At 39.7% G+C, this 23,055-nt stretch overlaps 2 protein-coding genes across 2 annotated transcripts; one reads left to right on the top strand and one right to left on the bottom strand.

The window, feature by feature from the left end:
* Positions 1–10,052: 10,052 nt before the first annotated feature.
* Positions 10,053–12,810, bottom strand: LOC113352962 (DNA-directed RNA polymerases II, IV and V subunit 9B-like). The gene is made up of 4 exons (XM_026596700.1): positions 12,629–12,810; positions 12,474–12,549; positions 10,868–11,026; positions 10,053–10,402 (listed from the first exon to the last, which is right to left on the bottom strand). The coding sequence occupies exons 1-4, from the start codon at positions 12,655–12,657 to the stop codon at positions 10,322–10,324; spliced, it is 345 nt and encodes a 114-aa protein (XP_026452485.1). The 5' UTR covers positions 12,658–12,810; the 3' UTR covers positions 10,053–10,321.
* Positions 12,811–20,416: 7,606 nt separating this feature from the next.
* Positions 20,417–21,142, top strand: LOC113350648 (HIV Tat-specific factor 1 homolog). The gene has a single exon (XM_026594782.1). The coding sequence runs from the start codon at positions 20,417–20,419 to the stop codon at positions 21,140–21,142; it is 726 nt and encodes a 241-aa protein (XP_026450567.1).
* The last annotated feature ends 1,913 nt before the right edge of the window (positions 21,143–23,055 follow it).

Here is a 23,055-nt window from a genome sequence, read left to right as displayed (position 1 = left end):
AAAGCCCAGGTTTAATCCAAAGGCCCAGATCCTTGACTGAATCCAAGGCCCAGTGCAATTCAAAAGACCAAAGCCCAAACTGCTTCACAGTTAATCAAAGCCCATCTTGCTCTTATTGTGAAAGCAACAGTTCCTAAGGGTATTCAAAGCCCATTGATATTCAAGACCCTTTGGTATTCAAAGCCCATTAGCAAATTTAGAGCCCAAATAGTTAGAACACTCCAAAACACACCCGATCTCTGTGGATCGACCCGTACTTGCACGAGCTACAACTGACGACCGTGCACTTGCGGTATTACTGTAGGCCCGCGTTTCATTGCGCTTAATTTTCATACAGATCTCCGGGCCCACCAAGTTTTTGGCCGGGGATAATTTTTAGGACCTTTTAGAAGCCTACCAGACATGTCTTCACCAGTGGAGATACAGAAAGAACGCGCAACCACAGAGGAAGAGACGAACAACGTAGTCCAGCTGGCAACGAAGACTCAGGATAGTTCCACAGAGGATAAAACTTATTGGGGATGCCACAACATTTGCCAGATAAAGAAAAGGAGCCTGCGTCTTACGAAGCCTTGCTGGAAGATGTATATCTCAAAACCCTTTCCGAAGTTCAGAAGGCTGCTCAATCCACAACCACTTTTCATCCAAGTGAAGAAATGCTTGAGGAAGGAGAAATCAATCAAGGAGCACGTGAATACAGAGGCTGGGAGCGTACAACCCATTCACCCAGCAGTGATGTTACAATGCCTTCTGCGTTCCGCCAAAGTCGACCAGCTAAGCGGGCCGTGGGTATGCTAACACACGCAGTTTTTCCATCCCCGAAGCGTGCTTCACATCAAAGCCAACGGAAGATGTCACGATATCCGTTAGCACAATAAAAGCCAGACTTGGGATACCCTCATTTCCCGTTCTCGATAAAGAAAGTCTTGGAATCATTGGAGGTATGGGTGCAAGACGGAGAAGTTCAACTGCCTCCTGTGTGGCGACAACCAACTGATCAAGAGATGATAGATCCAAGGTATTGTCATTATCATCGTTTTCTTCACCACCCTACCAGTGAATGCAACGCCCTGAAGCGCATCGTCCAGAAAAAACTTAATTCAGAAGGTTTGCCTCCCCTCTCCAAAAATTAATGCACACAATTTCTCGAAGTAAGTGCTAGAGAAGACCCAATTTCATGCAGATGGAATTTCGAAGAACAAGTAAGTTCTATTAAACAAATTTATGAGAAAGATAGTTTTAGAATCTACTGGGGACTTGACGTCCTGCACTGAGAAAGAGGTCCAACGATGCGAATCACCGTAAAACATCATGTTTTGCTTTCCCCGTGGATATGTTCCTTTTCACACGATATTTGCAATTTCATATATCATGTACGATATCGTTAGAATGATCATGTATTTATAATCAGAATGCAAATTCCTTCTAAAAAACAAATTTCTTTCAGAAAAATCATTCACGAAAACTATATCAAAATGAGCCAATTCAAAATTCAATCACCTATTAGTTCAAGACCGAAAGTCAAGTTGTAAAAGGGAATCCTCACATCACTCAAAAACACCTGAAAGAAAAGAAGCATAAATAAACAACCTAAAGCGTTCAAGGGAAGTCGTTCAACAGCAACTCGTTCTTCTGGGAAAGAGCATCTTTCATGTTCTGGAGGGAGGCCTGCTTCAGCTTCAACTCATTAGACAACCTCTCGATCTCTTCTTCTTAGCGAGCAATGCAGTCTGCGGAAGGAACTTCAAGCATCTCACCTTGCAGCTTCTGAAGCTTCTCGATTTCAGAGAACCCTTTGTAGAACCAAGGAGAATTGAACTTGTACTGTTTGAACACATCCCAATGGAACTCCTAGTTTGAAATTATCTCTTCAGAAACTGTGCGCCCAGTCACGACACTCATGTAGTAGATAGTGGACAAAGCATCTTCAACACGTTTGACTAATGCGAAGCGACTCTTAAGTTTTCTGGAAGTGGCAATATGACCATGTTTTCTCCATATTTTGGTGTATAACTCCTCATACTTAGCCGGAACGTTGAATCCTCCAAACAGCACATGATTTGTGTAAGGAGTATCGAAAGGAGGATCGAAGAAAACTCCAGGGACAGGGTGCATCACCAACGTTTTGTCAGTTGCAGAAGATTCTTCAGAGGGAAGCACCTCTTCAATCATGGATGTAGCCTCTCCGGAATTCCCCACGCCGTTCGCTTCACCCTGAAGGTTGATTTCTTCCACGGTTTCATCCATAAGATCACTGAAACGATCAGACTCCTTGTCGCTCTGTAAAATGCTTCCCTCGTCGCCGATCGAGTTTGCATCATCCTTGTCATCACCTTCAAGAGAATCAGTATGCCGGATTTCTCGTTATGATTACGTGTCAACATTGTGAAAACGTTCTCTTCCGGTAGCCCCTGATTTCGAATAAAGAATTACTTTGGTGGAGATTGCTCAAGATAAATAAAATGGGATGATCAAAAGGAAGAAGTTCAAAGTACCTGCATGTGATAGGAATTGAAGACCACGGTACCACACGCCTGTTTCTTAGACCCTGCTCCTTTCTGGGGAATGCAGTCATCAGTAGTGCTAGCCCTGGTTCGTTTACCCAGAAGCGGCTTCAATCGTTTGTACTGCTTCAAAATCTCAGAAGACGGCTTGCCGCGCGGAACTGTCTTAGATTCTTCCGAGAACTTTTGAAAAGCTAACAACTCTCCTAGCCAAAAACGCTTGTAACCACCAGTCGCAGCTGGCCTTCTCCAAGAGGCAAGAATGAAAGGCTCTGCACTGGTGTGAAGATGTCGGTATTCAGAAGAGATGGAACGATATCCTTCGAAGGCATTGGAGGACGACGGAATGGAACGTCCTGGTCAAAGCTCATCTGGCGAGCGACCCTGTCAATATTATAAGGAACCACGGTAAGGAATTCATCAAAGAAAGAGGGAATGTATCCTGGCATACAACTTCGCAGGAAAATGATTTCTCCAGGGTTCATGGTTTTTCCCTCAGTGTGCAATACAATGTCGGAGGCGGTAGTGAAGGTTTCTGGTTGAACCACGGAAGAATGGACCATTCCCCATGGACGAAAATCTATGGCGTACACGTTATCGATAAAATCCACAAGTCTCAACCCGTGCTTTGGACGTCTGTTTTTACAACGGAGTATCCTTGAGCCGCCATACAAACCAGAAAGCGAAGTTGCAGGAACAAGGGCGTAACCTTTGAAATGTTCCCACGGGCACGCCTGAAGAAAAGCAACATGGATATGTGATTCCACTTACTTATACCCGTTGGAAGCATGCATGCATGTCTACCGCCAAAGCATACAAATGAGAATACAGTGATCCAAGGAATAAGGCACCCAAAGGGAGGACCACACCTTTCGCCAACTTTATAGCAAACAGGACGAGATCGTCTCTTATAGTCTTCTTCCCGTACCGTCATCAAGGATGTCCCTAGACAGCCACAAAGACAAAAACGCAACTGTGCTGAGGTCATCGTCCAGTACCTGACCCGACTTTGGTTTTGCGGGAGACCACTCATACACCCACCAAGTGTAAAAGCATTCTGCATCCTTTTTATGTGGTTCATACTCTCCTGCCTTCTGAAGTATAGCATCGAAGATAACGCCTTCCTCGGTGGACAACTTATAATGGAAATTTCCAGCAATATGAAGATTCATCAACATGGCCACGCTTTCCAAGGTAATGGTCATTTCTCCTCATCTACATATGTTCGTGTGCGTGGAAGGGCGCTATAGAGAAATTAAAGTAATCAAACCAGCAGCGTCTTTCTTAATGTGAAGAGTTGCAGACGCCATAACAGCCTCGATGATTCGTGCTTTAGTCAAGTTGTCTTTGATACGCTCATTGCCCAACAGACGCCTCATCCATCCTTCATAAGAACCCAGTGGAGTGTGAAAAACCTTTAAGTCAATAGGAGAAGATGGATATTCATTTTTCCGAAGACAAAATCTCATCACGTATGCTGGAGAAGCGGATGGAGTAGTCTCTTCGTTCTCTGAGCCGGTGAGTAGGGTCCATTTATGCCCTGAATGAGTTATAACATTTGGAAAAGGCGCAGTAAAAAAATTGTCATTTATGCTCGGCATGTCTTTGGAGTTGTTAACACCTCCCGATCTGGCGGAAGCATTATCTTCAGGTGATGTCTTAGCGGGATCCTCTTTGTTCATTTTCAAACAACTACAATAAGACGAAATAGAAAAAAGAGTCATTACTAATATCAAATATATATATATCGCGGAATGTGTACTCACGGCCAGTAAAGCATGCTCTCTTGGCCGTGAAGGGATATGAGAACAGCGGGACCCACATTCAGCGCACAAGGTTCATGCTTGATCAAGGAAAGCATGCGGTGGGTCCCACATTGAATGAAACAGGCAGCAAGGCCCAGCAGGAAGTAAGGCCGACGTTTAGTCGAAGCAGCAAGGTTGACGTTCGAGCAAGCACAGCAAGGCAGGCAAAGCAACAGGGACAAGGCCGACGTTTATTCGAAGCATGCACACGACGGGGCCTACGTTGGTGTTCGAATGAAGCAGGTACACGTCAACTCCACGTTTGATCGAAGCAAGCACAGCAGAGCCGATGTTCAATCAAGCATACACGGTGAGGCCCACTTTTTTCAGCTTTTGCACGAGTCGTGGCATAGTTTGCTATGAGCGAAGGAGCATACAAGTTCTATCCACGGAATCGTGTATACGAAGTCTAAGTCGGGGTTTCATGAGATTACAACCTAAAGCTAAGTTTTTGCATGCGACAATGAAAAAGGAGCAAAAGAGCAATATATTCATGTAGGATTCATGGTTTACTAAGCAATCCTAGCAATATCCACGGCTTTGTTATTAATTTTGTTAGTGGAATTAATCGTGACGTGTCTCCTAAAGAAGTTTCATCTGCAACGGGATGGTTTTCTCAAGAGCGAAAGAGGTTTACCTAAGAACTAGGGTTTGTACCGAAAAAAAACGACGAAGTAATGAGAAAGCGATGAATCACTTACCTTCTTGGCGGACGAACGACGGTAACGGAAGCAAGTTCCGGCGGCGTCAGCAATGATCGGAAACGTCGGCGACAAAGGTTGCGGACAGGAGAAGATGGTCGAACAAAAATATATGAGGAAAAGAAAGGGGGTCGGTCCCCTTTTATACACGAATAATTGAAGAATCCTGGTAAAAGAGGGATTCCTTTCTTAGTTTGAATGCCCAAGGGAGGAAACCGGTCCCACCAAAGTTCCATGCTCACGCCGGCACGTTCATATGGACAATTATTAGCGGTCGTTCAAAACTCCTCCGGGTAAGCTTCCTTTATCTTGTCTTCTTACGTGTATATGTCACCATCTAATGCCTACCCCACAATGGTGCAACCATTATGTGCTAGGCAGGGGACTTAATGTTGATGGTGGATTTTAGTTCAGGATTAAAATTGTAAAACCAATTTTAATGTGTTGACACCCTGCAAAGGGTAAAGCCGTTTGATGAGCGATGAAAACCTCTTGCTTTATTTATTTGAAGCAATTCGATAAATATACAAAGTTCACCTAGAATGGTGCATGTAGCAACAATCCCAAATATTCTGTGAATTTATAGCATTATCAATTAATGCACGATTAGCCTAGTATTTCCTGTGTTGTTCCTAGCGGAGCTCTCATTATTAGCTTGATATGACGACTGAGTGTTCACTCTCAGCAGAGTAACATGAATCTCCAAGTGCCTATTTTGAGACATGCACGAAATACCCGTACAAGCTACATCATTCTCTGACAAAGATAATTTCGAATCGATGCGCTTTCATCTCGATCTAACGCATTTGATTTCCTTAAGGAAAATATGGACTGTCCATATCAGTCTTAGAAACGATCGCGACCACACAAGTTGGTCGCGCAATTTAATAAGCCTAGCCAAACCCTGGCAAGAGTAGGTGATTGACGTGATGACCACCGACGGGCCTTCTTATGCCCTAGCCGGTCAAACATCACACGAACTCCTCCCAGCACGTCAAACGCCAGCCCTAAAATAGGGTGGTTGCGCTCCTTTGGAAGAAGCTCGACGAGCTTAGACTGTTCGAGGCAGTCTTAAAATCATCACGACCGTCCAACTTCACCAGCCTGGTTGGACGACTTAGATCATCCCGCGAATGATCAGTGAAGCTCTAATGCATACATTGGCGGTCTCACTCTGTCCCTACCTGATCGGCTTGATCACGACATGGTCATGGAATCATGAACGTTTGCCCAAAACATGATGGGCGTGAGGCTTCTCGGGGGTCACGGAAATTCCACTAGCGTCTTAAATTGATCTCAACCATCCAACTTAAACAGCATGTTTGGATGGCTTAGATCGCGCCTAAGACCATCAGGGAGGTGCACATATGTTCACCGTCAGCCCCACGTGGGCCCCACAAGATCGACCTCTCCAAAGGAGAGGCATAGCTTGCCAAACCGATTGGCCAAAGTCACGCGTGCATGACCGTTTTAAAAACCCTAATTAGGGTTTGCGGCGCTGTATAACTGTCGCAGTTCGATCGCGTCCATCCATATTCGCCAGCCTAAATGGAGGGTGTAGATATAGACTTAAGAGGTACCAAGAATATCAACGTGATCACCGCGGGCCCACCTATGCGCGTGACCGATCGGCCTAGGCCAACCATGGACGAGCGCCTCGAAACACATGCCCAAAGGAGGCATGTCACGGGGTTCCCAAATCCTTTGCGGTAAAGGATTTCTATCGCAAATCGATCATGATCACTCATCTTTGCCAGTCAACCTGAGTGGCCTAGATTAAGCCTTCACGTGACTGAGAGGTATAGACGTGCACAACGACGGACAACCTCCATGTACGACCAATCGGTCCCACCAAAATTGGTGCCATGCTTGAATTCGATCAAGCCAAAGAAGATGCTTGCGCACCTCTTTAAAATCCTAAAAATCCATCAACGGTCGCAAATAAGTGCCGCAAACCATCTCGTCCGTCCAACTTTGCAAGCTTGGTCGGACATCCTAGGTTGAAAGCTAGACGACCAATGAAATACCTCCATAATCACCGTCCGCCACTCTTCCACATGGAGTGATCGTCCAGGAGATGGCTCGCCCATGCGGCCTCCAAACGATCACTCGAAGATGGTTGGACGTGATGCTATTTTAAGACTCTTAATCCGCGACTTATTCGGTTAAGCCTTAAAACATCGATGCTTCATACATGTTAGTTGTTTTCGATGCATTACATGCATCGAGAATACACGATATTTCATGAATATCGATTTCTTAAATAACTTAGTTATTTAATTTAGCACCGTATGCTACTTCCTGTGGGTCCCACGATCCACTCATTCGAGACATCAAGCATGTCACAAACTGGGGGATACTTACCGGGATATTGGTCTGGTGATTTATAGCGTGCAGCGTGCAACACGCCATTACGAGAACGTGTCAGGAGGCATGGACGGTTAGCGATGATGGAAGAAGTGGGCAAAGACGTGATCGTGTGACAATAACCTACACGACCCCACTACTCCATCACTTCACTCCCTCCACTTCCCATGAGATGAGGGTTGCGCTCAATGACTTGTATAAATAGGTTCTCCTATTTCCAAACAAGACAGACATAGAAACCAAGTGTTGTCATTTGTATCCAGAAAATATCCAGAGCTGATTGCTTACATTATTGCAAACCAGTTCAACATTCTGATACAAGTCATAAACAACCAACACCTTCACAATCTCAACACCTTCTTCGCTTCCCTCCCTAGGATCAACCCCATTTCCTTCATTTTTTGACCGAAGCAAGTCTGGAACGACCATTTCTTGGTTTAGGCCAGAATTGTATAGATTGATCTCTCGAATCAAAAAGCACTCCTGTGCAATGCATTTTTTTAGGATTTAGATTCATTTCTCATCCACACACACCCAAGATTACCAAAACCAGCAGAAATAGTTTTCCCCCATAAACAGTCCCCTTATCTTTTTATTCAGTGTATGGATGTGTCGTTTGGAGGTTTATCTGTTGCCCAACATAATAATAGCATCGTGGGTCTGAAAGTCTCACCTAAAGCCCCTCATAACCCATCTCTTTTTCGCAGATAACATCTTAATTTTACGAAGGTGTGTCCTGCTAATACTAGGACCCTAAATTGCATCGTTGATAGTTTCCGCAAGTCTTCTGGACGAGCTATAAACTTAGATAAATCTGGTGTTGCATTTAGTCCCAAAAATGATATTAACATTAAGAGTCGAGTTACTAACATGCTCAACATAAAGAGAATTACTTTGCAGGAAAACTACCTTGGAGTCACACTTCTTCTCCAAGGGAACAAGCAAGGATCTTTTAGAGGTATGATGGATGATTTTGCCATGTTATAAATAGAGTTTGGTTTGCCCTTGATTCTACTATTTTCAGTTCATTTGCTAACCTTAATTTCTTAAGGTGGGTTTTGAATTTGTTCAACCACATCTGAGCATCAGTTTGTATTGAGGTTTATATGTTTGTCTATGTGGATATAAGATGAAAACAAAGATGTTATATAGTTTTTGGCAGGTGTAAAGTCGATTACTACTGAGTTGATCTTTCTTATAGAAAAAGAGATTAATGAATGGGGGAATTTTCTCACTAAGACTGTGGAATCCATTTGGACCTGATGTGGACATTGAGAAGATAAACCTTGATATTTCTTTTGATAAAGATACTTTTGCAATGGGAATATGACTAATACAATTAGATTTTCTCAGGTAACTTTAAAGGAGCAAGGGGAGACGCTAGAGAGACATTAGATGAAGAGCAATCAAGAGCATTAGTTCTACTTAAAGCAATTGAATGGATTGTTGCTCAGGGTCTACAAAAAATACATTTGGAGGGAGAAAGAAAGAATGTGGTAGATGGAGTATTAAGTGGACAACAAGCCTAATAATCAACAGTTTTTTTAATTCTTTTAAACTCTGATACTTGATGGAGTTGTACCTCTATGAAAAGGAAGGAAAAATTATGTGCAAATGTCTTAGCTAAACATTATAGCCATGAAACTTTGTTTAATTATGATTTTATTGTTGCACCCATTTCTCTTAGGTAAAAACTGCAAAAAGACAAACCATATACATCATTTTAGTTCCCAATAAATTCATTATTTTCCTATCAAAAAAAAAAAGATTGTGTTAATAAATTTATTTCCTATCAAAAAGAAAATTTATGTAACAAATTTAATTAGCTAAACTAATTAAGTGATGGTGGTTAGGTTAATTATTTAATTTAAATTTTAGAATAATGGAAGGCATGCGCCCTCCCTCACTTTTTTATTTTGAAGGCATTCTACAACTATGATCTAGCAATAATACTTAGTTCATTTACGGCTAGGAATTCCTTAATTCATGGCCGGTAATAAGTTTATACTTTGTACGAGAATGCCGATATTCTTGTACTCGTTATAAAATTGAAAATGAACCGATTATTTGAATACTGATGCTTTCATTGTACGGTTGGGAGTTCATCAAACAACTTATTTGATTATTACTAGCTATTTATCAGTAATTTAATGTTCACTGCCAGTTCAAAAATTTCTCAGTCGTATATATCATTTCTTTTTGAAGTTCATTTTTTTCATCAATCTGTGGTGGATTTCCGAGGAGAAGTAACGGAAAAGAATAATATATTTAGGTGTCATATTAGATGCCCCTATCCACGTTTAGGAAATCTTAATCCTACGCAACCCACAAAACTTTTCCATTGCAACCCCAATGATAATAATAATACCGTTGCTATCATGCCATCCTACATTAGCCCAACCTACGACAATGGTAACCCCAATTCAAGGTTTTATATTATAAGCTGGTTCAACGGTACCGGATCAATAGGGAGTGTCATCTTATTGTGCGTGGATTTGAAGGTATTAATCACAGGAATTTACAAGTTCAAAACATTGTTATTCAACAATGAGATCCAAACAAAAGCTGGTTGTAAAGCAAAGCCTGGTCATGGCATATATTATCCTCTCATTCTGTTCCGTATCTAACTTATCTACCCAATGGAGAATGTGAAATGCTAAATAACCCTATAAGAATGGATCCTCAAATGATTAGGCTGAATCTATTCAAAAGCAAAAGGATGAAAGACAGTTCGACACAGTGAAGCTTAGAATTGAATAGTCATTTACATCCTTAACCCAAAGAGTACTCCTGATGTTTAGTATCTAAACCGATACCTGTACGTTTAACCATTAATAGTGTCGAAACATCAACTTTTTCAGAAACATACATGAACGCCTAGCAATCTATTCATCTCTAGGATTCTCAAACTTTTGTCAGTTGTTGCTCTTGGCGCACCGGTCCATCAATCTCTCCAACGATGACCACAATTAGGGTTGCAGCAAACAAAGAACAATGTCATACCCTCCTCGCCTCTTGCAGTTGCCTGCATATAACCACAATCCAGTAAAAGCTGTTACAACCCTGTTGTTACAGACTAGAAATAAAACAAGTTATAAGATAGTTTTCACTGAAGATAAGTTTATAATCAGGACAGATGGGAATGAGATGCCCATTAGCCTAAAATTAAGTCTCAGTTAAAAACCACCCACATACATTCTAGTTGAGGAGATTACGCAGCTGCTGTGCGGAGAAGTGAAACCCTGTGAATTCGACTACTACTAGTATATATCGAATTCTCAGACTTCAGATACCAGTTTATATAAGGTCTACAACGATGGCCCGCATTAAACAGTTGAACAGGTAGAAATAAATTGAAAGATGAAATAATGGTCATATAGGACGTCTTTACTTAGCACAGGTATAGCTCAAGACAGCTTTTTGAACTATTAGGCTAGCGACACAATCATATTGCAGAGATAAGAAAGCTGAAAGATAAATCAAAATTGACCTGGAAGAAAACCGCCTCGCCGTGATTGCATAGGGCGCATCTCACTGCTTTAGTACGTGGAAGAGTTGGATCTGCAGCTACATCCTGCAAGATTTGAGTATGCTCACCCACAGAGTGATGTATCTCATTTCTATACACACAGTTGTTTTCAGCAGCTTCCTACAGAATTTCAAATTAGATTAGATCAGAACCTCTTTTGTACCTTCCTGATATGTCCAACAAGGACCAGCAGAACAAAAAAAAATGGTGCTGAGAAAACCTTCTGTAAGATCACAACTCAAGTGCAATTAACCTCATGGTCTTCCAATATTTAGTCTCTCTTAACAAAGGCACCTTGATTCAAAGCAAAAAAAATACACTCGTACCAAAATCTAAGCATAAAAAAACAGCTCTCACAATCCAACATAGAGTAGTTTAATTCGATCTTCTTCGGTAGCTTCGCATATTTTGGTGCACAAGAAGGATTGGCAGTCTTTTAATCCTAACCAAGGACCAAGTAAACTGATTCTAGCCTTTTTTGGTCTCGAAAACATGATTCTACTGAAGTTCAAACAAATCCTTATTAGACGGACCAAATAAAGTGTTTCTAACCTTCTTTGGTCTCGAAAACATGATTTTACTAAAGTTCAAACAAAACATTATTAGATGAGGAGGCATGGTATGACGTGACAAAACCAAATATAAGATACAACCCTCTCGAGGAAGATGTTTAGCATTCTAAGCAGGATTACTGTAATAACTTTTACAACAACAGTAAAACCCATAGAAAATTTTGTAAATGCTTCATACACAAGTCATGGCAAAAATGAAAGTAATGCAATATAAACCTCAACAATGCAATTATACTCAGAAGCACAACAAAAACTAGATTAAAAATGAAACATACACAATATAGTTTTTTTACTACCAATGCCAAGCTGGCTTTTCATAGGAACTGCGTTATACAGAAAGATTTTTGCACTTTTAGCATTAAGCCATAGAACTGAGATGGAGTAAACCTAGTTAGGACCCTTGTTGGTCAGAATGTAACCAATAAAAGCACACATAAAAAGTAACCAAATAACTTCAACTCTCAAGTTTCTACTTGATAGTTACAGAAGAATTATAACAGTAAAGAAGGAAGACAGGCAGGTCCAGAGATGGATGAAACTAATAAACAGATAGCGAGACATCGGAGATAGGGGACATTCATTTTCATTCCTAGCTGTGTCTTCTCTCTGAATTCTAATATTCATCCTACTTCTAATCTGACCTTCGTCCCTTCCTTACTGTTTATTTCATCTAATTTCACCATGATTCCTATTTGATATGTTGTGGGCTTATCACAACTCCCTTAAACCCTAACAATACACTCCCTAGACTAATAATCAACATAAGAAACTCAAACCCTAACTCAATCTTAGTAAAATCCAGACAAATTCGATCACAGAAACTGCAAAAAACCACTGGTACAAGCAAAACCCCCGCCGCCAGTAAAACCCTAAGCCCAAATTCTGGACTAGAAAAACAACGTGAAGTTACAAAACAGAAATACCCACCAGTGTTCAAGGAATTAGGGTTTTATACCAGACACATGAACTCTAAATACTTTAGCTGAAATACATACCTGATGCTCACAATTTCTACATGCGTAGAGAAGTATCTTCTGTTCCTTATCTTCTTTTGGGTACAAAATGTTGTTACTGCAAAATCCAATCGGAAAAATTGAAAAAAAGAAAATCAAAATAATGGAGAACAAACGAGAGAGTGAGAGAGAGATACCATTCACGGCAAAACTTCATGGTACTCATCTTTACTTGATAGAAGGAAGAAGAAGCTTCAGATTTGTTTGATCAACAGTGCTGTGCTTTTCAGTTTCCCTCTTTTCTTCTTCTTCTTCAACTTCTCTGTCTTTTTCGCGGGCTCTCACTCTTCGGTATTCACGAGGGTTTACACTACTTAAGGGTCTGTTCGGCAGTTTGGATATGAAAAACGTTGCCCACGTTAGGGTAATTCTTGGTTTATCCAAAATTATCATGGCAATGGGTATTTTAAATAGTGTTTGTTTTTCATTTTGGGTTAATGTAGTATGTTGTTTGTAACAAACTTGTCTCCAAATTAAATTAAAAGAAATAAAAAAAAACCCATATAAATTTATAGTTTCGAGCATAAGAAAAATTTAAATAAAAAAAAATAGTTATAAAAATAGCTGTCTAACCCAGGAAAGGATTAAGGTATTCCAGGTTTTTTTATGGAACTCCATAATCCCATCTTTTTAGCCTCATAAAATTTAGATAGGATACGCTATTCGTATCTTGACATGGAATAAGCACCGAGACAAATACAATATACAGTTATTTAAGGGATAGTCCAACCTAGGTTAGGATATCAAGGCTGCCAAACACGACCTTAACCTTTAGAATCCGGAAAGCGAGCCACTTTTAGAGTCCCCGGAACCAATCAACAATTCTTGACTGACGCCCATTTATCCCGAAAAAATTCGAAGGATGCTGAATAGTCGTCCCTATATTTATTTATTTTTGTTTGTTTTTTGTTTTTATAAGCAAAGGCCTTCTACAAGGCTAATGGTCTTCCCCAACAAAAGGCCGAAGCCAAACAGGAGGTGTGGACCAGTACGTAGACGACTTGTTAGTTTTTGCCCATTTGGCTAGTTCATGAGCAACAAAATTACCAGTTCTAAGTTGAAAAGAGATAATACAACCACTAAGGGAGGAAGCAAAAAATTGAATATCTTTAAATCTAGCATCAGTTCTTGGATTCCCATCAGAAAGACCAACGGAGAATTGAGAAACCAAGTCTTGCGCATCACTTTCCAATATGATATGTGTAAGCTTTAACTCCACGTCTTTCTTTAAACCAGCCCAGATAGCTCTAGCCTCAACCTCTTCAGCAGAATCCACTTCAAACACGATGGAGTCAGAGAAAGAAGCCTTGCTGGAAAAGTCCTGTATCACAAAGCCTGCACCATTAGCCTTAGTAGTGTCATCAAAAGCACCATCAGTATTACACTTATTCCATCCATAAGTAAGGGGCATCCATTGGTCACTAAAAGAGATGGTATGTCTAGGTGGGTTGGGGATTCTAACTTTAACAGTAAGAAGCATGGCCTTAGCTCTATGAATAACAGTAGAGTGGGTTCCCTGTTGGTTTCTAAAGACTAAGTTGTTCCTGCTAGTCCATAAGGACCAAAGGATGGCAACAAAGAGACAATGATTATCAGTAGGGATTCTAGTGGGAGGATCAATTAACCAGAAATTCAACCAATCAATCATGGAGCTACAAGAGAACATAGAGGTATTAGCACAAAAGGAGGCAAGGATCCAAACATGACTAGCAAAGGGACTCAGAAAAAGAGCATGCACAACATATTCACAAGGATCTGAGCATCTAATACAAGAGACAGAGTGCATAAGCATCCTAGTTTGTAAAACAGACTTAGCAGGTAACACATTTCTAGCAGCTTTCCAGGTAAACAGTTGAATACGTTGAGGAACATTAATTTTCCAAATGTACTTCCAAAGTTTGTTACTAGGGGAGGGTCCATACCCTCTTAATCCCAAGTAAGCAGATTTAGAGGAAAATATGCCATCCTTTGAGAGCTCCCAAGCCCTCCTGTCAGAAGTGCATATCTGGCTTAAGGGAATGGTGATGATCTTCTGAACATAAGCATCATCAAAATGGGTGTTTAATTTAACTAAATCACAAGATCTAATAGAATCATCAATGAAGTAAGAAACTTTAACACAAGGGTCAGGAGAAACCAATGGGTTGGGGGTCGCAGAACCTAGAGTAGGGATCCATTTATCACACCAGGGGTCTATAAATTTTCCATATCCAACAATCCAAGAGATGAAGGGTTTAATCATTTCTTTAATGGTATAAAGGCAACGCAAGTACAGGAACAATTATCAAAGAAAGAGGCATTAAGAAAGTCAGTTTTAGGAAAATATCTGGCTTTCAGAACTGTACCTAAAAGACAATCAGGACTTTCAATAATTTTCCAAACATTCATAGCTAGCATAGATAAATTGTTAAGCTCAGCTTTCCTAAAGCCAAGGCACCCTTCAGATTTAGGAGAACACAAGGCATCCCATCTTAGCATGTGAAGTTTTCTATCCTTAGGATCAAGGGCTTCTCCCCACCAGAATTGACAGAGGTGAGAATCCATTTTTTTGCAAAGGTGTTTGGGATAAGAAAAGCACCTATCTGGTAAAGAGGGATAGCCTGGCCAACATGTTTAATCAAAGTAGTTCTACCTGCTTGGGATAGGAGCTTGTGGAGCCAAGATGTAATCCTAGCATCAATATCTTGAAGAAGACCCATATGAGTCCGGATTTTAGAAGCCTGTAAGGCAATAGGGGTACCAAGATATTTCTCTCCTAAGTCTCTATTGTGAATATCCAAAATGTTAGACAAATGGTTCATAAGAGGAGCAGGCAACTTCTTACTGAACAAAATACCAAATTTTTCAAAATTTATTTCCTGGCCAGAAGCAAGACAATAGTTTTGGAGATAGCCTTGATATTTCGAAAATCTTTTTCAGTGGCTTTAGAAAACAAAAGAGAATCATCAGAAAACAAGAGATGGGTCATACAAGGGGAATTTTTACAAACTCTAATACCTTCCTCAAGACCTTTACTGGTCAAATGGTTGATATAATCTGACAAAGCTTCAGAGAAGATGATATAGAGGTAACGAGATAGGGGGTCACCCTGTATCAAGCCTCTTCAGGTTTGATAGGACCGGAGGGGCTACCATTCAATAAGACAGAATACGAAACAGTGGAAACACATTGATGGATTAAATTAACCCAGTGCTCAGACATGCCCATTTTAAGTAAAACTTTGCTAAAAAAAGACCATTTTAACTTATCATAAGCTTTAGACATGTCAAGTTTGATAGCAGCAATACCATCCTTCTTTTTGTGATGGTAAACAACATAAATAACTTCATTAGCAAGGAGGATATTATCAGAAATACTTCTCTTAGGGATAAAAACACTTTGGTTTTGAGATATAATGTTATCCATAAGGGGTTTCAGTCTATTGGCCAAGGTTTTAGAAAGGATTTTATAGATGAAGTTACACAGGCCAATGGGTTTATATTGGGAGACTAATTCAGCCAAAAGAACTTTGGGGATTAGAGCAATGTTGGTGGTGTTGAAAACCTTAGCAAGGTGGTCAGTTCTAAAACAAGTTTGTGTCATATCTATGACAGCTTCTCCAACAATATCCAATTTTTTGGTAGAAGAGGCCAGTGAAGCCATCAGGGCCAGGAGCTTTTTTACCACCCATCTGAAAAACAAATTTTTTTTATTTCCTCAGCAGTTAGAGGAAGGTTTAACAAAGAGTTATGTTCATGGGAGAACTTAACAGGAAAACAATCTAAAATTTCATCTTGAAACTGCTGAGGTTTGGAGGAATAAAGATTTCTAAAGTAATTCAAGAAAGAGGTACTTATACTATCCCTGTCAGTGACCATTTCTCCTAAAGAATTTTTGATCCAGCTGATGGCATTCCTTTTTCACCTAAAGAGAGTGACCATATGGAAATAGGGAGAGTTTTTATCTCCTTCCAAGATCTAAATATCCCTAGATTTATCCTTCCAATATAGCTGCTCAAGATTATAAAGATACTCTAGTCTAGCTCTTAATCTGGAGGTAGAGGAAGAATCATAAGGGTTATGAATTTGGAGATCAAGCAGATTATTCCTAGTGGTTTTGATGTTGGTTTGGAGGTTACCAAAAGAAATCTTTTTCCATTACCTAAGACCTCTCTTAGTACTGAGGAGCTTAACTTTAAGTTTAAAAGCAGGAGAACCAGTAACATTCACAGACCAAGAATTAGATATAATGTCCCTGCAAGTAGGGTCTTCCATCCACATGGCCATAAAATGAAAGGGTTTTGGCAGGAAACTAACTTCAAAATTAAAACCAATATGCACGGGACAATGATCAGAAGAGTCCCTAGGCAGATTATTAACACAAAACTTAGGACAAAGAGATTCAGTTAGGGAATTAACAAAGCATCTATCCAATCTTTCAAGAATAATGTCAGGACCTTGTTGCATATTAGACCACGTAAATCTAGGACCAGAAAAACCAAGATCATGTAAATCAAACACATTGCAGAAGTTTCTAGGATTAACAAAATTAGTATCATCAAGCTCTAGACTTCCCCACTTTTATCTTTAGGACCTAGAAAAGCATTAAAATCACATATAAAGAAAGTTGGTTCATCTATTGGTATAGGTGGTAATTGACATTGAGTCTCCCAGAAAGCTTGTCTCAAGGCAGTATTAGGTTTTCCATAAATGAAATTAATGTGGAAAGTTTTAGAGTGAATGATGTCCCTAGTAGTAACATAGATGCCCCTATTACTAGCGTAGATAATATTAAGATCAATCTCTTTCTTCCAAGCCAGTACTAGACCACAACTTCTTCCAACACAAGGCACATGAGCAGTACAGGGGAAGCCCATATTTCTCAATTTTCTAGCAGCAAAATCATTTTGCATTTTAGTTTCAGACAAGAAGATGATGTCAGGATTAACATTCCTAAGGAGGATACTAAGTTCTTTATTAGCAGATTTCTTGCCTAGACCACTCACATTCCATTGAAAAATATTCACATTATTAACAGGGAAACAAGAAATAGCAGGATGAGAAGAAGAGGAGATAATAGGAGTGGGAGAAAAAGGAACCTGATTGGCAGAATCTTGATTCCCATTAGATTGAGAATTGTTAGTTCCACCAGCAGAGATAGATCCTTGGGTAGCATCCAGGTTCAGATTAGCAGCCTCATGAGAGGAATTGTTGCGGACACCATTGTCATTTGAAGCAGCATCAGTAGGGACAGTGAAGTTTCCAAATTCTTCAGTAGAGGGATGGGTATTGAAAGTACATTGGGATAAAGTGGAGATGTCCCCCAATTTTGTGATAGGAGGGCAGAGAGTAGAATAATCTGGTTCAAAGTTATCAATTTTGAGGGGGGTAGAATCCAAGTCGCCCAAGAAAGGGGAAGGATATCTGGTTCTTTTTCTGAGCTCAGCACGAGGGTTAATTTTTCTCTTCAAATTGGACAAAGCATCATGCTCAGCTGCCATAGAAATAACTGCTTTTTGGGTCGGGGTAGCCGCCATTTTGAACCTTCTGGCCGAGTTGCTGGCGCGGATCGGTCCTGAGTTACTAGACTCAGAGTTGGCAGGACTGCATCTTAGTTATGGAATTTCTTTGAAATAAGAGGAATACCATTAACTAAGGGAATGAGTTTCTTGGTTTGGATAGCTCCTATTTCATGAATCTTGAGAGAGGTAGATTTGCTACCAAAAGGGCCCATATTGATCAAGTTATTAGGAGACTCTTGAGTTGACAATGTGAAATTTTGACAGACATATGCAGATTTTCCTTTATCCATTAAACCGGGAGAGGTTAACATTTGACTTTGAGAATCTGGTACTTCTTCAGCTTGAGTGGGTGGAGAAATAACTGCAGGGATGGTTGCAGTAATTTCAGGAAGCTGTTGAACTTGAACAGGTGGCATCATGAGTTTTGAAACTGGTGGGTATCTAACATTTGAGGCAGAAGAACTAGCTTTCTTTATAAGTTTTTGCTTTGCCAGCCAAGTAGGACAGGTCGCATCTCTATGATTTATGACACGACAAGAGTTACAAAAATTCCTTGGCACTTTGAAATACCTACATTCGATGAGAAAAGGTTCCTCTCTTCCTCTAGTGAGCAAGGGAATACCAGTTGGGAGGCACGATTAATTGGGATTCTCACATAGATTTTGACATTTTTCTTGAGAGGATGGTTGTCATAAGGATATTTTGCATCAAGTAGTTCACCAAGGTTAAGAGTGAGCTGTTTTAGGTCTTCAAATTCAACACATTCTTTAGGAACATTGCATAAGATGAGCCACATCATTTCTTCATCAAATGAATCTGAGCATTAGCAGGCCAACCAGCTGGTAGAACCACACGAAGAACAATTAGGAACCCACAAGCAAACCAAGGGCGTTGTTCATTAACTCTGATGAAGTCACTTTCAGCTAAGAATCTTATCAGAACTTTGTTTCTCAAGCCATTGAAGTTTGTAACAGTAGGGGTTTGCGATAATGGCCATTGAGAGAAGATTTAGTATCTTATAGAGAAAGTGGGTACTAAAGTTTCACTGCATATGTAACCCACCATACACCACTTCCAATTGTTATCATTTTCAGTAAGAACAACTGTTTATCAATGTAGACATGTTCAGAAAGAGAAGCAGGGAGATTTTTAAGTAAAGAAAGATTCTCAGCCATTTCAGAAGAGAGGTGTTGAATGGAGGTAGAAGAGTGAGCTTCACTAGTAGACTTGGGTTCCTCCATGTAATCAATAAATGGATTGGTGAACTTATGAGATAAGTATTTGTCTGCCCTCTTTGGATTGGGTGTAGCAAAGCTATAAAATATTTGAATTTGTATATGGACTTCATAATGCCAGTTAACAATAGGTATTAAAAGAGAATGAGGACAATTCATAGTGATTTTCAGGGAAAAAGAGATATGAAATTGTCTACAAGACTGAACCTTAAAGAAGGAAAGTCTGATCAATAGGTTATATTTTCTGTTGATAGCAGGGAGAAGAAATTGTGTAAGGTTCAGCATAGGTATAGGAAGGTCATGTTTACTAGAAATGGTTTTGGGCAATGAATCAGTGGTATTGGCAGAGCCCGTGACTGTGATGCCTTGCTGAAACCTCATGGATGTGAACGTTTTTAACAGGTAGGCTAATAAGACATTTGCAATAAAGGTAGGCACCCAATAAAAATAATACTCCTTTAAGTGGGAAATAGTTTTGTAGGACTTAAAGTACAAATTTGGACTATTGTTGGCTTTTGAAGATTGCTCCAATTTTGGATACTTCCAAAAGCAATTATGGTAGAAGGGGTGTAATGAAAAATGGTGTGAAATAGCAAAAGGTGAGTAGAGGTGGTAATGATGAGATGAGGTTTTTCTTGGTAGACTAGATGGTTATTTTTGGGTGTAGGGTTTTGGGAATTTATAATGAGATGGTTGGTATTGTGAGACTTCATGTAACTACCCGACCTGCCCCAAACGCTAACGGTGCCTCCTAATAGGTGTTGCGGTATCTGAACCTGCATAAAATCATATTCAAAGATTAAAACCCAAAGAAAAAATACAAGGCATGGTGGCTTACCAATTTCATTCATAATAGTGGAACCATGTAGCCTAGAGGTGGTTATAGCGTTGTGATTGGTGAAATGAGGCGGAGTAGTCAAAGAGATGCAATTAATCCAGAATTGAAAGGTTAGAGGAAATTGATTTTGTGGGTTAATTTTCAAAGCGTCATGATGACTCTGAGAACCGTGTATGGGGTATTGAACCGTCGTGCATGGTCTGGGAACATGACTCTTAACCAAACGCCATAAATGGCTATGAATGGTATTAATTAAGAGGCTATAAAATGGTTTTATCGGATGATCAGGGAGACTATACCCAGAAAAGGTAAAAATTAGAAGAAGAAAGAGATATCTAGAGAATGGTGAGTAATGGAAATCAAAACCTCCCTGAAAAACAACCAGAATTCTCACCTCGCCGATACATCTTCAACCAAGTCAGGATATAAACAAGCCAAAAATCTTTCTTTAGCTCTGCAAGATCAGGAGATAGAAAAGTTGAGAAGAGAGTTGTTGGAGGAATTGGATAGACGCGCAATGGAAAGGATTCAACAGAAGCGAGAGGCTGAAGAACAAGCATCACAAGAGATGGCTCGACATAGGAGTGAGGAAGAGATACTTGATGCTTTATTTGAGGTTTGGAAAGTAAAGCACTTTGATCGAGAATATCGAAAAGAGGATGAGGGAGCAGCAAGGGCAAAGAGGCCAAAGGGTGTCGTAAGTGCAACGGATAGCGATTCCGATGAAGAGTCGGAGAATGGATTTGAGTACCCAATAGAGGAGATGAACACAAGTGATGAGGACTCAGATACCGTTGATGATCGAAAAAGGATGGAGGCATATCTTGACAGGAAGCTGCGCAGGAGATTTGATGATGAGAGAGCCCAACCAACTTTCTTTTCCAGAACCATGCAAGAGGGGGAGACAAGTGCTGATGAAGAGATTCTGGAGGATAAGAGTGATGAGAGTGAAGGAAGCGACAGTGATGAGAGTTCATCTTCAGATGACAATCCAGTATCTCCTGCATCAACAGGCAGTGAGTATAATGCTCAATATTCAAAGGAGGAGAATTGGAGCTACGATGGAGAGGACTTTTAGGAGTCCCTTCTGGGGTACTGAGAACAACCAGATCTTTAGAGTTTGGACTAATTTTGAAGATGGGTAACAAGTTTTTAACAAGATGGATTTCTTGGTACTTGCTCTTTTCCTTCTTTCTGTCTATATGGATGATGGTAATGTTGAACTTCTTTTGCTTCTTCTCTTGACAGTCGGCTTTGTTTTTTGTTCTGCTAGTATTTTGATGTTGATAAGTAGTGGTGTTATTTGTACTGGTGATGGTTGTGAACCTCAAGCCTTTTTAAGGGTTGTAAGATATGATGATATGTGTTCTTATTTTCCTGTTCTTTTTTTTTTTTGTTATGGATCAGTAATGTAAAAAATTTGAATTTTACTTGTTTGTTGATCTTGAAGGTAAAGATAGATATTCTTCTTCTTGTTGATTTCAGTAGTGATGAAAATTTTCTTGTAAGTGCAAATTTTGAAAACAATCTTGAGGAAATAGCTTACGAATCCACAGATATAAAGTAATAGGGTATTGAAATGGGAGGAGATTGAATTGTTTTGAGAGGCTAGGAATTGCATAAGAAGAAAAAATCTAAACATTCACATGAAAGAACGCTTACGATGTGCTTACTGAGCCGAGCTCTCATCTCAATAGTCGTCCCTTTTAATATTGGGATATGTGGATAAAATGTGTCTGCTTTCTGTTTGGATTTCACTAACTATAAGAGCATCTCACCGGAAAGTTATAATTTTATTTGTATATGACACATAAGATTTTAGACCCCCATTTAAACTAAAACCATCTTCAACAATAGGTCCTACAAATTAGGAGGGATATCATACTAAATAAAAAGGTCTTGAAGAAAGTGTTAACTATATCTTCAGATCCTCCATGCCATGTTTTCTCTTGTAATAATTAATTCTAAAGAGTAAAATCCTCTACTGATGGAGATGGTTTTTCGGGTATAAGATCCTAAAATTTGTTCTCTAGATAGATCCCATAAATAAAATGATTAAATAATAAATCCACGTAGGATTTTTTGCGCCTTCTATTGGAGATGCTCTAAGTAAAATTGGTCAGGGTTGCATAAAATATGCACATTCTTTTTTTACAGGAAGATAATAGATGCTTTACCGGCAGATAAATTGATTGAGTTCGACGATTTGCCTTCAAACGTATTTGGAGTGCATACAAATGGCTACCAGAACCATCCATAGCAAAGGTCCCAACAGTGTGCAACCCGCTTGATGTACGCTAACATGGCTAAGGAGGCCAGTTCAAGCAGTAGGTTATCAGTTACCCTTATATCTAATTCATCGGTCACATTTTCATCTTTCGGGGTAGAATCACTAAAAAGTATAAAATAAACTAGGCTAGCACCAAAGAAACAACAATACAAGTCAAGTCATTCACAAAAAAAAAATAGTCACTTGATATATAAGAAGATAACATGTACCAATTTTCTATAAACTAGCTAGACAAGAAAGAAATCTGAGCCAGCATCTATTACGTAATTTTAGCCGTATGAACAAGATATTGAAAGCTTGAAGTGTTTTTCATTTTTAGGAAGCGATGCGTATGTTAAAGCGTGAAGTGTTGCTTGATGGTTGATGTTTGAAGTGGATATTTTCTTATAAATAAATTAGTCGTAACTAGTAATTATAAATTTATTAAGAAGATAATATCTATATAAATTTTATATAAGTTTAATTATTACCAAAAACAAAGCTTGTGGGCACCAATTCAACCTTCTCCAGGCGAGTGGGAGGTGGAGTGTTTGATTCCCCTTAAAACATTCATATTTTTCTCTTAAAAGCTTTAAAAATTAGGTGGGAAAGGAGTTGACTAAGTTAAAAAACACACTTCACATGACCGCTTCGGAGCGAAATGTTGAAATTTGAAGCGAAACGTACGCTCCGAAGCGTGAAGCGTACGCTTCATGAAAGAT

The sequence above is a fragment of the Papaver somniferum genome, chromosome 2, assembly GCF_003573695.1.
Source record: "Papaver somniferum cultivar HN1 chromosome 2, ASM357369v1, whole genome shotgun sequence".
Lineage (NCBI taxonomy): Eukaryota > Viridiplantae > Streptophyta > Magnoliopsida > Ranunculales > Papaveraceae > Papaver > Papaver somniferum.
This window is presented reverse-complemented; position numbering and strand designations above follow the sequence as displayed.